Source organism: Ursus arctos, unplaced genomic scaffold (assembly GCF_023065955.2).
Source record: "Ursus arctos isolate Adak ecotype North America unplaced genomic scaffold, UrsArc2.0 scaffold_5, whole genome shotgun sequence".
Lineage (NCBI taxonomy): Eukaryota > Metazoa > Chordata > Mammalia > Carnivora > Ursidae > Ursus > Ursus arctos.
Genome location: NW_026623067.1, coordinates 7,512,995 through 7,527,976, shown reverse-complemented (window position 1 = coordinate 7,527,976; position 14,982 = coordinate 7,512,995). Strand labels below are relative to the sequence as shown.

Below are 14,982 nucleotides of genomic sequence, written 5' to 3'. Positions count from 1 at the left end.
TCTGAAGCACTATCTGTGGTAGCTAGGACACCAGTATATTGAAACCATGTGCTAAATACACATGTAAAACAGAGAAATATGGCCATTTTGTGTCCCTCACCTGTAATCTGAGTTATAGTATTTTACATTTAGTTTTGTGTATTTTTTATATTGAAAGAATTCCTCATGACGTTGAAGGAGAAATCTTGAGAAACAAATTTAAGCATATGAGAAACACAAAGTTTGTAATTAAAGGATATATCACATCAATATTGACTAAAATGCAGGACTATGAGGCTGTTTCAACACAGAAGCACACAAACTTTAGAAAACTGCAATTTCACATTTCCTAACACCATGACTAAATTATTTGTGGCATACTAACAAGATATATGGAAAGAATAGAAATGTAATGTGTACTGCAATATATGCTTGTTGGTAATTTTCTTTGGATTAAAAAATACTGTGTAGTAACAGCAGAGATGTATGATAGGATGGTAAGGCAAACATCTTGTCACAAAGTGAAATACGTAATTATATCTCCAAGTCTCATTTTTTTAAATGTCATTTGACCACCTCTTCTTAAGTAAATGCCTAACCTTCCTTTCAAGTAACTATAATTCCTTACCATCCCTTGTCTTCCAGGCATGACTGGAACCATGGAAGATGCAAATGACACCACAGAGATAAACTTCATTCTTGTAGGACTCTTTAACCACACTCCGACCCATGTGTTCCTCTTTTCCATGGTGCTCATGATCTTCCTCGTCTCCCTGATGGGCAATGCCCTCATGATCCTGCTCATCCATGAGGACCCCCAGCTGCATACACCCATGTACTTCTTGCTTAGCCAGCTCTCCCTCATGGACATGATGCTGAGCTCCAGCATAGTCCCCAAAATGGCAACCAACTACCTGATGGGCACCAAGTCCATCTCTCCTGCTGGCTGTGGAACTCAGATCTTCCTGTTTCTCACTCTGGGAGGTGGTGAATGCTTCCTCTTAGCGGCAATGGCCTATGACCGTTACGTGGCCATATGTCACCCCCTGCGCTACCCTATCCTCATGAATCAGAAGCTCTGTTTGCATATGACTGCAGGCTCCTGGCTTCTGGGAGGGGTGGATGGACTGATACAGGCTGGTGCCACTCTGAGCTTCCCTTACTGCCATTCTCGAGAAATCAACCACTTCTTCTGTGAGGCACCCTCTCTCATGCGCCTTGCCTGTGCTGAAAATATATTTTTTGAGTTTTTCATGTATGTGTGCTGCATCCTGATGCTCTTGATCCCTCTGTCTCTCATTTTGGCTTCCTACAGTCTCATCTTGGCTGCTGTGCTTCGCATGAAGTCCACAGCAGCTCAGAAGAAAGCCTTTGCCACTTGCTCTTCTCACCTGACTGTGGTGGGGCTCTTCTATGGCACTCTCATATTCACCTACATGTGGCCCAAATCCTACCGTTCAGTGGCCCATGACAAGGTGGTCTCTGCTTTTTACACCATCTTCACACCTGTGTTGAACCCCCTTATCTACAGTGTGAGGAATAAAGACGTCAAGGGGGCTTTGAGAAAGTGGTTAGAGAAACATTTTCTGCAACATCTATAGTGAGAGTAATTTGATGAATTGGCAGCATCCAAAATGGATCTATTATGAAATTTATGTTATATCAATATATTTTGCTCTCACTTGGCCAGTTTACTGTTAAAAAATCTATTTCTTTTATATTTAGTAAATTAAATTTACATTTGTCCTGCTTTCATACATCATTATAATATTTTTGTTCTCGACTTCAGACCTCAGCAATAATAGTAAATGATGGAGCCACTGTAAGATTTTTTAAAATTTATTTATTTGAGATGTAGAGAGTGAGTGAGAGGGAGAGCACAAGGTGGAGGAGGGGCAGAGGGAGAGGGAGAAACAGACTTCCTGCTGAGCAGAGAGCCCAATGTGGGGCTTGATCCCAGGACCCTGGGATCATGACAAGCTGAAGACAGTCGTTTAACCGACTGAACCACCCAGGTGCCTGTGATTGAGGCAATGTAAGCAAAAGATATGCTAGACATTGATAAAATAAAGGAGATTTTCAACTTTTATGTGCCTGGGCCCTGCTTATGGGCTCTCAAGGGAGCCAAACTTTAACCATTACCAGAGTCAGCAAACTCAATTTCTGACCTGGGCACAGATTGTACATCTGACTCATTTATAAATAACCTAAAAGGGAGCATTCCAACATAAAGCTAAGGGAGTCAAACCTCCCTGGTTCCCATAGGACTGAAGTTATACAGTCCTCCAGATAAACTAAGTCCTTAGGTTATAATCCTAAGATAAGATAAGGTCTATAACTTTCTGAAATGTCTTTCATCCAATGATTTGTAACATTTCATGTTTTATGGTTTTATGTCCTTAGTGAAGATTGTATCCCAGATAGTTGTCCTAATCTGGGCTGGGAAAACAGAAACAAAAACAAAAATGCAACAACAACTACAACTATAACAATAACAACAACAACAACAACAACAAAACCCTTTCTTTTAGAGATTCTAAAAGCTGTGTTCATTTTGTGTCAACAACACCAACTCTGTGTGTAATTTTGAGGAAGAATTATTTAAAGAATGAATAATTAATTTGAAGAAATGAATGTATATCTTAGTTTCATATAATTTTGATAAAAGAAATTTCAAATAAATAGTTAAAGGAATATTAAAAACATAAAAACTACATAAATACATATATACAAAATACATAAAAATATTTTCAAAATTTTTGCTAGAAAGATGTTCTGAGGGTATATGTGAATTAAAAAATCATAGGTACAAGGTAAGCAGATAGATCTGTACACATTTAAATATGTAGTGATCACTGGCGGGCTCAGTCATTAAGACATATGACTCTTGATCTCCAGGTCATGAGTTCAGGACCCATGCTGTACATACAGCTTACTTAAAAAAAATACACAGTAATCATGAAGAGTAGACGTGAACATCTCTACCTGAAAAAAGTAACACTAATTAAAAAATAATTCACACAAGACAGAATTAACCACATAAATCAACACAGACAATAGATTTATTCATAATAGTAATTAAAAGAAAAAATCCATTTTTCCACAGGTTAAAATAAATATTTCTATATATAGATAAGAAATCATCTTTGCTCCCAAGAAAAGCCCTAAGGCTGAAGGTTTCATCTTCTTTGTGTTTCAATAAAGGACACAAATCTAATGGGTTAGAAGAAGTATTATAATCTTTCTGCGACTTTTGAGTTGTTAGTTTTAGGATAATTAATTTTCCAAAAAAATAAATAAGAAGGACTCTGCCCTACATGTCTTGATTCTAAGGAAATGTCACATTAAAAATGATTATCAAATTAATGGTCTATTGCCAAAATTCTTAAAATCTGAATTTTAATATCAGCATGAACTACTGAGTCTCTTTTATGTAATTATCTCACATCATTTCAAACAAAAGAACGTACATATATATATTCAAGGATTATCAAAAAATGCTGTTCCATAGTTTTGATAAGTATAAGATTTTTGTTCCCAATACAAAGCCAAGTCCTCGAAGCTGAAATGTTAGAATAAAATTTAATGTTCCATCATCATTCTCTCAATTAAATTTAATGAACTAAATTACTGGACAATGATATGCCAACTATATCATCAAACATCAGTCTCAAACATAATTAATTCTAAATGTTTACAGTGTGAAAATCGATACTATACCCTGGCTATGTAAAATTATATGGTTGAGGCTGAAATCATTTGAAACTTATTTATGGTAGTATAGTTGTGACTCACATACTAGACTATATGAGTTTGTGAAACACTTTATGCTGATAAGTGGTTATATATATATGTATATATATGTATATATATGTATGTATACATATATATACATATATATACATATATATACACATATATATATGTATATATATATATATATATATATATAAAATTCATCTTGGAGATGAATCTCCAAATTCCACTTGAGATGTCCCAAATGACAAAATAAAATAAAATAAAATAAAATAAAAATGGTCTATCAAACTTTGCCTAAACAAGTTTTATGAGGAAAATAATTTAGTATTGTTATTTTAAACCACTAACATTTGCATTGGCTTGCCATACAACAATATTAACAATAACATATTCTGATTCCTGGAAGACACATGGACCCAAAACTAATACTAAAATCATGTCATTTTTTTTCCATAGGATCAGTTTGCAGTGAGAATTCAAAAATAAACCAATAAACCAAAAGCAAAAGAAAACCAAACTCAAAGAAACTGTTAGCAGAAAATTAAGGGCCTTGATAAAACAATTGCTGAAATAATATAATGCTAAATGTTCTTTGAATTTGAACTTAAAAAAAATGAATAAAAACACTCATCATCACGGAAATGCTAAACAAAACTAAGAGATATTACCTCACACCTGTCAGAATGGCTAAAATGAATAACACAAGAAGTAACAATTGTTGGCAAGGTTGTGGAGAAAAAGGGATCCCTCATGCAGTATTGATGGGAATGCAAACTGGTGCAGTTACTCTGGAAAATAATTTAGAGTATCCTCACAGATTTAAAAAGAGAAGTACTCTATGATCCAGCAATTGCACTATTAGGTAATTACCCAAAGGATACAAAAACACTAATTTAAAGGAATACATGCACCCCTATGTTTGCAATATCATTTTTTATAATTGCCAAGTTATGAAAGCAGCCCATATATCATGCATAAAGAAGTGGTATATATATGCAATAGAATATTATTCAGCTATAAAAAAGAATGTCAAAAATATAAAGATAGTGATTCAAAGTGGCACATGCATCCCAATGTTTATAGCAGCAATGTCCACAAGAGCCAAAATAAGGAAAGAGTCCAGGTGTCCATCAGCATCAACAGATGAATGGATAAAGAAGATATGGCATATATATAATGGACTATTACCCATCCATCAAAAAGAATTGTCTTTCCATTTGCTATGACTGGAAGAACTAGAGGGCATTATGCTGAGTGAAATAAGTCAGCCAGAGAAAGACAAATATATGATTTCACTCATATGTGGAATTTAAGAAACAAGACAGATGGACATAGGGGAAGGGAGGTAAAAATAAAATAAGACCAAATCAGAGAGGGAGAGAAACCATTAGAGACTCTTAACTCTAGGAAACAAACTGAGGGTTGCTGGAGGGAAGATGGTTGGGGGGATGGGGTAACTGGTGATGAGCATTAAGGACGGTGCTTGATGGAATCAGCACTGGATACTATATGTAACTGATGAATCACTAAACTCCACCTCTGAAACATAGTACACCATATGTTAATTAATTGATTTTAAATAAAATTTTAAAAAGAGTGAAATCTTGCTATTTGCTACAAATGGATGGACCTAAAGAGTATAATACTAAGCCAAATGAGTCAATCAGAGAAAGACAAATATCATACAATTGCACTTATACGTGGAATTTAAGATAAAAAATGCAGAAAAGGAAAAAAATTGGAGAGAGAACAAGAAACAGACTTAATTATAGAAAACGAATTGATGGTTAACAGAGGGCAGGTGGGTGGGTGAATGGGTGAAATGGGCAAAGGGAATTTAGAGTACATTTACCTTGATGAGCACTAAGCAATATATATAATTGTTTTTGTTTTGTTTTGTTTTTTAGAACTGTTTCATTACTGTATTGTACACTGGAAACTAATAAAACATTAAAATATAAATGATAAAAAAAGAAGCTTTATAGGATATAAATCAGCATATGTGTTTTTTCATTACCTCCCAGTCTCTATTCATTGGGGTTCCTGGAAGTGGCTGAGATTTTCTGTTTCCAGTTCCTATGAGACAACTACTCTTTCTATGGTTCTATATATTGCCTGCCAGTCCCCATCTTGCTTTCATATCTTACACAAAGATCCCATTCATGAGCTCCATGAAGGCATGTTGTCCAGGTGTCTCCATATCTCAAAGTGATGGAAACTTCCTGTGGTTGCTTATTTCTTTTCTCTACTTAGCTCTTTGGTGTTCCCATCTCCTATGAAATTGATTTTCTGAATCACTTTATCTGTTTGAAAACACATAAAGTGGTTGCCATTTTTATTTTTTTTATTTTTAAATTTATTTTTAAATTTTTTTATTATATTATGTTAGTCACCATACAGTACATCCCTAGTTTTTGATGTAAAGTTCGATGATTCATTAGTTGCATATAACACCCAGTGCACCATGCAATACATGCCCTCCTTACTACCCATCACCAGTCTATCCCATTCCCTCACCCTCTCCCCTCTGAAGCCCTCAGTTTGTTTCTCAGAGTCCATAGTCTCTCATGCTTCATCCCCCCCTTCTGATTTCTGATTAAATGTTATGGTTTAAAGAAGAAAGAAGTAAACATGTTCATTATCTCAACCCAAACCCAAGAATGTCCCGGGTCATGCTCTCTTAGATAAGAGATAAACACTGTTGTCAAACTCCTCCTATCTCACTATGACAAGATGACCGCCATCCCTTTTGTCTTTTAAACTTAGGATGAATTGCATTCAATGTAAGACCAAACAAATTTCAAATGCTTACCTCTACATTCTTTTTTTTTTTTTAGATGGTAATGGAGTTTATTTATTTTTTAAATAATTTTTTGTATTATATTATGTTAGTCACCATACAGTGCGTCCCTAGTTTTTGATGTAAAGTTCCATGATTCATTATTGTGTATACTTGCATCTACATTCTTTTCATATAATTCATTTAAATAATATGTTGATAACATAACCAACTCAGAAATAGTCCCATTGAAAATATGAACATGTCAGATGCATAATAAAGTTCATTCTTCATTATCATCAAAAGGAAATGCATTTCTTTAAATAGTTTGTCTGAGACTAACTGCATGATTTAGTTTTCAATACACGTCCTAGTAAACTCATCAAGGCACACCAAATTCTTTTCACTAACTTCAGAGGAAATTCAGCAGATTAAACACTTGTTTGCCAGTTGAGTGATTGAAACTGTGAAGATTTTTTTCCTCTACCAAACAATGTCTTTGAAACTAAAGAAAAAGATATGTCCTTATTCTTTTCTTCTAGAGGAGCAGGCATACAAATTTCCTTTACTTTGTAAAATAATCTAAAAATCACTTCCTTTGAAGTATATGACCTCTTATATAAAGCTGTATCTCATTCTTCTTGAATTTTGTTCTTAAAATAAAACATTAAAAAAAGAATGAAAGTTGTTTCTGCAAAAGTGTATCTAAGAAAGATTCCCAATGCCTACATGAGGGTAGCATTAATAAAGTTACAGCAATTTCATAAAATTTTAATAAAAATATAGTATTTGTTGATTATATATATATATAAAGAGTTACACAGGCCAACACACATATATTCTGAAAAAATCAACATGGAATATCTGAAGAAAAGGAAAAAAAATATTACAATAGAAACACAAAAATGTTTAAATCTCTAATTTGAAACTCATTTTAGGAACTGTTGATGTACTCTGAATCTATGTTATTGGTGATGTTTTTTGCCTTAGAAAATAAGTCTTCCATTATTTAGAATGGTAAAATCAGTAGAAAAAAATTATTTTAAACATACACAGCAATTTTCTTCCCCTTATGTAAGATTTTTAACCTCTCAAGGCAAATGGACTAATCGCCTAATCATGGTGGAAACTCATATTTTAGTTCCAACAACCACTTTGTGAAAATTTGTTCTTCCACAATTAAGCACATTGTATACATTGCATATGATACTTCACTAGAGCTGGTGTCAGTGCTCCAAAAGAGAAAAAAAAAAGGTTCTTGGAAATGCTCTTGTATATTCATTAAAATGAGAAACAATCACATCACCACATTTATCTGATAGGGTTTCAAAAATATTATTTAATTGTATTTTATCTTTAAAATATACATATGGATTTGGACTCTGCATAATTAATAACCAAGTAGTATAGTTTGACTTTTTTGTTGTACAAAATAGGTAAGAATTTCTGAGGATTTCTGAGGAGTTACATTATGTGGAGATATTCTATTTAAATAGTACATTGTCTTTGATGAAATAATCTTAAAAATATTGGCATCATTATGGAATATAATTGAAGTTTCTAAAATTCCAAAATTGGCAAATTGTGCCCAAGTTCAGAGAGAGTAATTTAAATAATAGCATGGTGCTCCCTTGATCTTTTTCTACAGCAACAAAATTAATCAGATTAATAGAAAATAAGGTAAGGTTAGATTTTAACCAATAAGTTAAAAAATCAGTTAATTAATTTTATGTGATGATATATGAGAATTCCTATACACAGATTTGAAAACAAACAAACAAACAAACAAACAAAAAGGAAAAGAAAAGAGAATTGCAATAAACCAAAAGACAAGGTGACAAAATTTAGAGTTCAGAGGGAATAGGCAGAGATCTACTTTACACTTCCTCTAGTTTGAATATAAGACATGTCATTAAGTTTTTATTTAAATGAATACATATATCCTATCTTAATTTCTACAATTATTTTACATGTACAATTTAGTTTACTTTTCTATAAAATATGTTGGTTGTGTAAAGACTTTCTCCACAAATGATATTCCAGCAATCAATCATTGAATGCATCTACAGAGGGGAAAAAAAAAAGAAATATGTAATTCAGATCTCAGACTTTGAGTCCTATAAGTAGCCAACACTCACCTCAAGGTTAGTCACTGATGGAAATAATTTTAGCCTACCATGGGAGATACCTACAATTTTAGTAGTCTGATATGTACACTCTTGGGTGTTTACCTTCAGAAATAATGTGACTCACAATTAAGATACGGGATTTGAAGGACCTGTGAAAGGGAGTGGCTCTAAAGCAGACTTCTTTACCTTTAGCCTCAAGATAAATCAGCCTCTGAATTTAGGTCTAGTACTCATGATAATGGTTACTATTATTATTTTTTTTTTATTTTCACTTGACATTGTGTGAGAAAAAAATATTTTGAGTGAATTATGAGCCAACAAAAGTAAACTACTTAAGACAGTTACAAAAAAATAGTAATCCCACATATACACACACAAAATGATTATAGTATAAAAGTGAGGATTTCCTTCAATTTCCCAACATTGAGCAAAAGAGTAAAAGTGCAATGTACTAATGGAATGGAGCTAGGGGAATTTGGCTTACTCTGAATAAATAAGATAATCAGAATTATTTAATTTAAATTCAAGTTAGTTAACATATAGTATATTATTAGTTTTAGTGATAGAATTTAGTGATTCATCAGTTACAAATATCACCTAGTGCTCATTACATCAAGTGCCCTCCTTAATGCCATGACCAATTACCCCATTCCCCCCAGGACCCTGAGATCATGACCTGAGCAAAAGTTAGTAGTCAGATGCTAACTGACTGAGCCACCCAGGCACCCTTCCTCCTATTTTTCTATTATGAATGGTGATTGTACATAGAACTGAGGGTGATTTTGTATAATTAGTAAATACAGGCAAGCAATTCACAATATTGCCTGGCAGACAAGAAACACACCATACATACTAGTGTTTGTTTTGACTGCTGTTTTTTGCTCTTAATTTTTTAATTAACATTTTACATAAACTAAGATGAATTCAGAACAGAAGCATGTCATTCATTCCTTTGCTCATAATGTGTGCAAACCCCTTCAATACCTGTCCCAATGTGACCTAGTGCTATTAAAGACTCAGAAATAAACAGAGAACAAATTATCCAGATGGGGTGATTTAAAAAACAAATATCATTCTCAATGGGGAAAAGCTGGAAGCCTTTCCCTTATGATCAGGAACACGACAAGGATGCCCGCTCTCACCACTATTATTCAACATAGTACTAGAAGTCCTTGCAACAGTAATCAAACAACAAAAAGGGATAAAATGTATCCAAATCGGCAAAGAAGAAGTCAAAAGGTCTCTCTTTGCAGATGACATGATACTCTATATGGAAAACCCAAAAGAATCCACTCCCCAACTATTAGAAGTTATAGAGCAATTCAGTAATGTGGCTGGATACAAAATCAATGCTCAGAAATAAGTTATATTTCTATACATGAATAACGAGACCAAAGAAAGAGAAATTAGGGAATCCATCCCATTTACAATAGCACCAAAAACCATACGTTACCTTGGAATTAACTTAACCAGGGACATAAAGAATCTATATTCTAGATACTATAAATCGCTCTTGAAAGATATTGAGGAAGACACAAAAAGATGGAAAAATATTCCATGCTCATGGATCGGAAGAATTAACATAGTTAAAATGTCTGTGCTACCCAGAGCAATCTATGCTTTCAATGCTATCCCGATCAAAATACCGATGACATTTTACAAAGAACTGGAACAAATAGTCCTTAAATTAGTATGGAACCAGAAAAGGCCCTGAATTGCCAATGAACTGTTGAAAAGGAAAAACAAAGCTGGAGGTATCATGTTGTCAGATTTCAAGCTGTACTACAAAGCTGTGATCACAAAGACAGCATGGTACTGGCACAAACACAGACACATAGAAATATGGAACAGACTAGAGAACCTAGAAATGGACCCTCGGCTCTTTGGGCAACTAATCTTTGATAAGGCAGGAAAAAACATAGGTGGAAAAAAGACAGTCTCTTCAATAAATGGCCCTGGGAAAATTGGACAGCTATATGCAAAAGAATGAAACTTGATCACTCTCTCACACCATACACAAAGATAAACTCCAAATGGATGAAAGACCTCGATGTGAGACAGGAATCCATCAAAATCCTAGAGGAGAACATAGGCAGCAACCTCTATGATATTGGCCAAAGCAACCTTTTTCATGACACATCTCCAAAGGCAAGAGAAACAAAAGATAAAATGAACTTGTGGGACTTCATCAAGATAAAAAGCTTCTGCACAGCCAAAAAAAGAGTCAAAAAAAACTAAGAGGCAGCCCACAGAATGGGAGAAGATATTTGCAAATGAGACTAGAGATAAAAGACTTTTATCCAAGATCTACAAAGAACCTCTCAAACTCAATACGCGAGAAACAAATAAATCATAAAATGGGCAGAAGATGTGAACAGACACTTTTCCAATGATGACATGGAAATGGCTAACAGACACATGAAAAAAGTGTTCAAAATCATTAGCCATCAGGGAAATTCAAATCAAAACCACGCTGACATACCACCTTACGCCAGTTAGAATGGCAAAAATTGACAAGGCAAGAAACAATAATTGCTGGAGAGGATGTGGAGAAAGGGGATCACGCCTACATTGTTGGTGGGAATGCAAGTTGGTACAGCCACTCTGGAAAACAGTGTGGTGGTCCCTTAAAAAGTTAAAAATTGAGCTACCCTATGACCCAGCCATTGCACTATTGGGTATTTACCCCAAAGATACAGATGTAGTGAAGAGAAGGGGCATATGCACCCCAATGTTCATAGCAGCATTGTCCACAATAGCCAAACTGTGGAAGGAGTCGAGATTCCCTTCAACAGACAAATGATTAAAGAAGATGTGGTCCATATATACAATGGAATATTACTCAGCCATCAGAAAGAACAATTGCCCAACAGTTCCAGCAGCATGGATGGGACTGGAGGAGATTATGCTAAGTGAAACAAGTCAAGCAGAGAAATACAATTATTATATGGTTTCACTCATTTGTGGAACATAAGGAATAGCAGCGACATCCGTAGGAGAAGGAAGGAAATAATGAAGGGGGGGGTAAACAGAGGGGGGAATGAACCAAGAGAGACAATGGACTCTGGGAAACAAACTGAGAGTTTCATGGGGAAGGGGGGTGAGGGGAAGTGATAGTCTGGTGATGGGTATTAAGGAGGGCATGCATGCAGGGAAAACTGGGTGTTATATGGAAACAATGAATCATGGAGCACTACATCAAAATTTAATAATGTAGTGTAGCAGTTCAATAAAGTCTCAACGGATTTTTTAAAAAAGTTTGAGAATTATAATTTTTATTTTTATTTACTGATTTTTTATTATGATAAGTTAGTCACCATACAGTACATCATTAGCTTTTGGTGTAGTGTTCCATGATTCATTATTTGTGTATAACACACAGTGCACCATGCAATATGTGCCCTCCTTAATATCTATCACCGGCCTATCCTAATCCCCCAGCCCCTCCCCTCTGAAGCCCTCAGTTTGGTTCCCAGAGTCCACAGTCTCTCTTGGTTCAACTCCCCCTCTGTTTACCCCCCTTCATTATCCCTTCTTATATTGGTGAACACGATATAAAAATTATGTCAGACCTCAATGTATTTTTTTATGTTAATGTGAATTGAACTCACATGTGGACTTTCATCTACATCTGGAAAGTGTTTTTGGATATTGGAGAAGGTGTTGTGCTGTTAGAATATTTGTTTTGTAAATGGTTTATTGAAATTTTAATTAGATAATACACACTGTACTATTCATTTCTGGGATAGAAATTAGTGATTCATCAATTGTGAATAACACCCAGTGCTCATTACATCAGGTGCCCTCCTTAATGCTCATCATCTATTTACCCCAACTCTCCACCAACCCTCAGTTTGATTCCTTTTGTTGAGAGTCTCTTATGATTTGCCTCCCTCTCTGTTTTCATCTTATTTTATTTTTCTTTCCCTTTCCCTGTGTTCATCTGTTGTTGTTGTTTTTTTAATATTCCCCAAATGAGTGAAATCATATGGTTTTGGTACAAAAGTGTATGTAAGATGAGAAGCACCTAAAAGATATCATGCATCTTTTTCCCCAAAAAGAAATTTTCTATTACTGACTTATAGAGAAATGGAGAATTTCTTTTTGGGAAAAAAGATGCATGATACATTTTAGGTGCTTCTCATCTTAACATGTACTTTTGTAGTTTTTCTTAGTCTATTTACTGATTTCTTTTTATTTATAAAACATTAAAGTAGCATTACTTAAAATTAATTCATTGAACTTTATGAAAGTATTTTTACAGCATATAATGTTTTTAATACTTGCCACAATATTACCCTTTGGAATCAGATAACTTTGGAATTAGATAACTTTGTATACATTTAAGAAAGGTCTAAGAAATCTGTACTTAAAGAAAGGGGGAAAAAGAGAGGAGGAAACATGTATTTTTCTAGCTGGACAGAAACTTGTAATAAAGCTATAAGTTAATTGGGAAATTAAATGTGATTAATACTTCTGATTATAAAAAAATATAGAACTAAGAGACACTGAGTGTTCATACAGTCTCTAAATGTTATCTTGTGTGCAAAGATTTGGATTAAGCCCTATTATGCATGGCTTACTTTTAAAAAGTTACTGTAATATGATAATATTATTGTCCATTCATTTCATGAATAAAACAACAGTAGTGTGCAGTCTGGATATTTTATTTGGCTGGGAAAATGATATGGAGATAATCCAAGGCATTTAATAATTATTATTTTATTTAATCTTAAAGGAAAATCAGTGTCATACATGGACTCTTCAAATATTATTGATATTTCAAAGTAAACTATGAAGATAGGAAATAAAAGTGTTGAAACAGATTTTAAACTTTCTGGTCTTTTCCAATATGGCCACATGGACACTTTCCTTTTTAAAGCCATTGTAATCCTCTTTGCAGTGGCTCTGAAGGGAAATATCATACTGATCCTTTTCATTCAATTGGACACCAGACTCCACACTCCAATGTACTTTCTACTCAGTCAGCTCTCCTTCATGGATATAATGAACATCACCACCACAGTGCCCAAGATGGTCGGTAACTTTCTGTCAAATAGTAAGACCATTACTTTTTTAGGCTGTGTGATTCAAACATTTGCGTTCATGGTCCTTGGTGGAACTGAAGCCCTTCTCCTTGGTTTCATGTCTTATGATTGATATGTAGCCATCTGCCATCCTTTAAACTATCCAATTCTCATGAACGAGAAGATCTGTTGGTTCATGGTCACATGTGCATGGACCAGTGGTTCTATCAATGCTTTAGTACATACATTGTATGTATTTCATCTTCCATTTTGTAGATCATGGGTCATCAACCACTTTTTCTGTGAACTTCCATCTCTATTGCCACTGGTGTGTCAGGACACTTCCCAATATGAGTACACAGTCCTTCTGAGTGGGCTTATTATTCTGCTGTTACCATTCATGGCCATTCTAGCTTCCTATGCCCGTGTACTAACTGTGGTGTTCCAGATGAGCACAGGAAAAGGACAGAGAAGAGTGTCTCCACTTGCTCCACTCACCTGATTGTGGCAAGCCTATTTTATATGACTACTCTCTCCACTTATACAAGGCCACACTCCTTGCATTCTCCGGAAGAGGATAAGGCTGTGGCAGTGTTTTACACCATCATCACACCTCTTCTGAACCCATTTATCTACAGCCTGAGAAATAAGGAGGTTATGGGGGCCATGAGAAGACAATTGGTAGAGTGTGTATTTGTACACAAAATATCACCTTAGGAGCCCATAGTAAATGAGATTGAATAACATAGAATATTTGTTTGGAATACTGTTCTAGAATATGTAAACTCTAAGAAATACCTATCAAAGAAATAAATTGATAAATATCTTGATTCCTCTTGGTTTCAGAATAACTAAATCATCATAATTTGGATTTCCATCAACACTGATAGAAGATCTTATTAATAGACTCCAACAAACAGTTCTCTTGTGCAACTGGCTTCTTTCCCTCAATGTTTATGAGGTGCAACCTTAATGATGCAAGCATTAAGCTATTGTTTTTATTGCTGACTAACATTCCACTGAGTTTTTCTTTCATTGGGTCATTTGATATTTCCAGATGTTATGAATTTAAAAAAATGCTATAACACTCCCTATACAAGAGTTTTCATTTGGGGAGAGGCGTTTCAATATGGCGGAGGAGCACAAGACCTAAAGTTCATCTGGTCCCAGAAATTCAGCTAGATAGCTACCAAACCATTCTGAAAACCTATGAACACATTGGGAGAATGACGAAAAGTGTAGCAGAAACTTTGTGAACAGAAAAGCAGCCACTTTCTGCAAGGAGGAGAAAAGATTGTGGAGGAGTAGG

At 34.7% G+C, this 14,982-nt stretch overlaps 1 protein-coding gene and 1 pseudogene across 1 annotated transcript; both read left to right on the top strand.

Moving 5' to 3' along the window:
* The first annotated feature begins 638 nt into the window (after positions 1-638).
* On the top strand, positions 639-1,580 carry LOC113261875 (olfactory receptor 2T33-like). Its single transcript, XM_026508191.2, has one exon. The coding sequence runs from the start codon at positions 639-641 to the stop codon at positions 1,578-1,580; it is 942 nt and encodes a 313-aa protein (XP_026363976.1).
* Positions 1,581-13,440: 11,860 nt separating this feature from the next.
* LOC113261874 (olfactory receptor 2AK2-like) lies at positions 13,441-14,390 on the top strand (annotated as a pseudogene).
* The last annotated feature ends 592 nt before the right edge of the window (positions 14,391-14,982 follow it).

Excerpts from the sequence above, each read along its gene's own strand:
- LOC113261875 (XM_026508191.2), top strand. The coding sequence starts at position 639 with ATGGAAGATGCAAATGACACCACAGAGATAAACTTCATTCTTGTAGGA.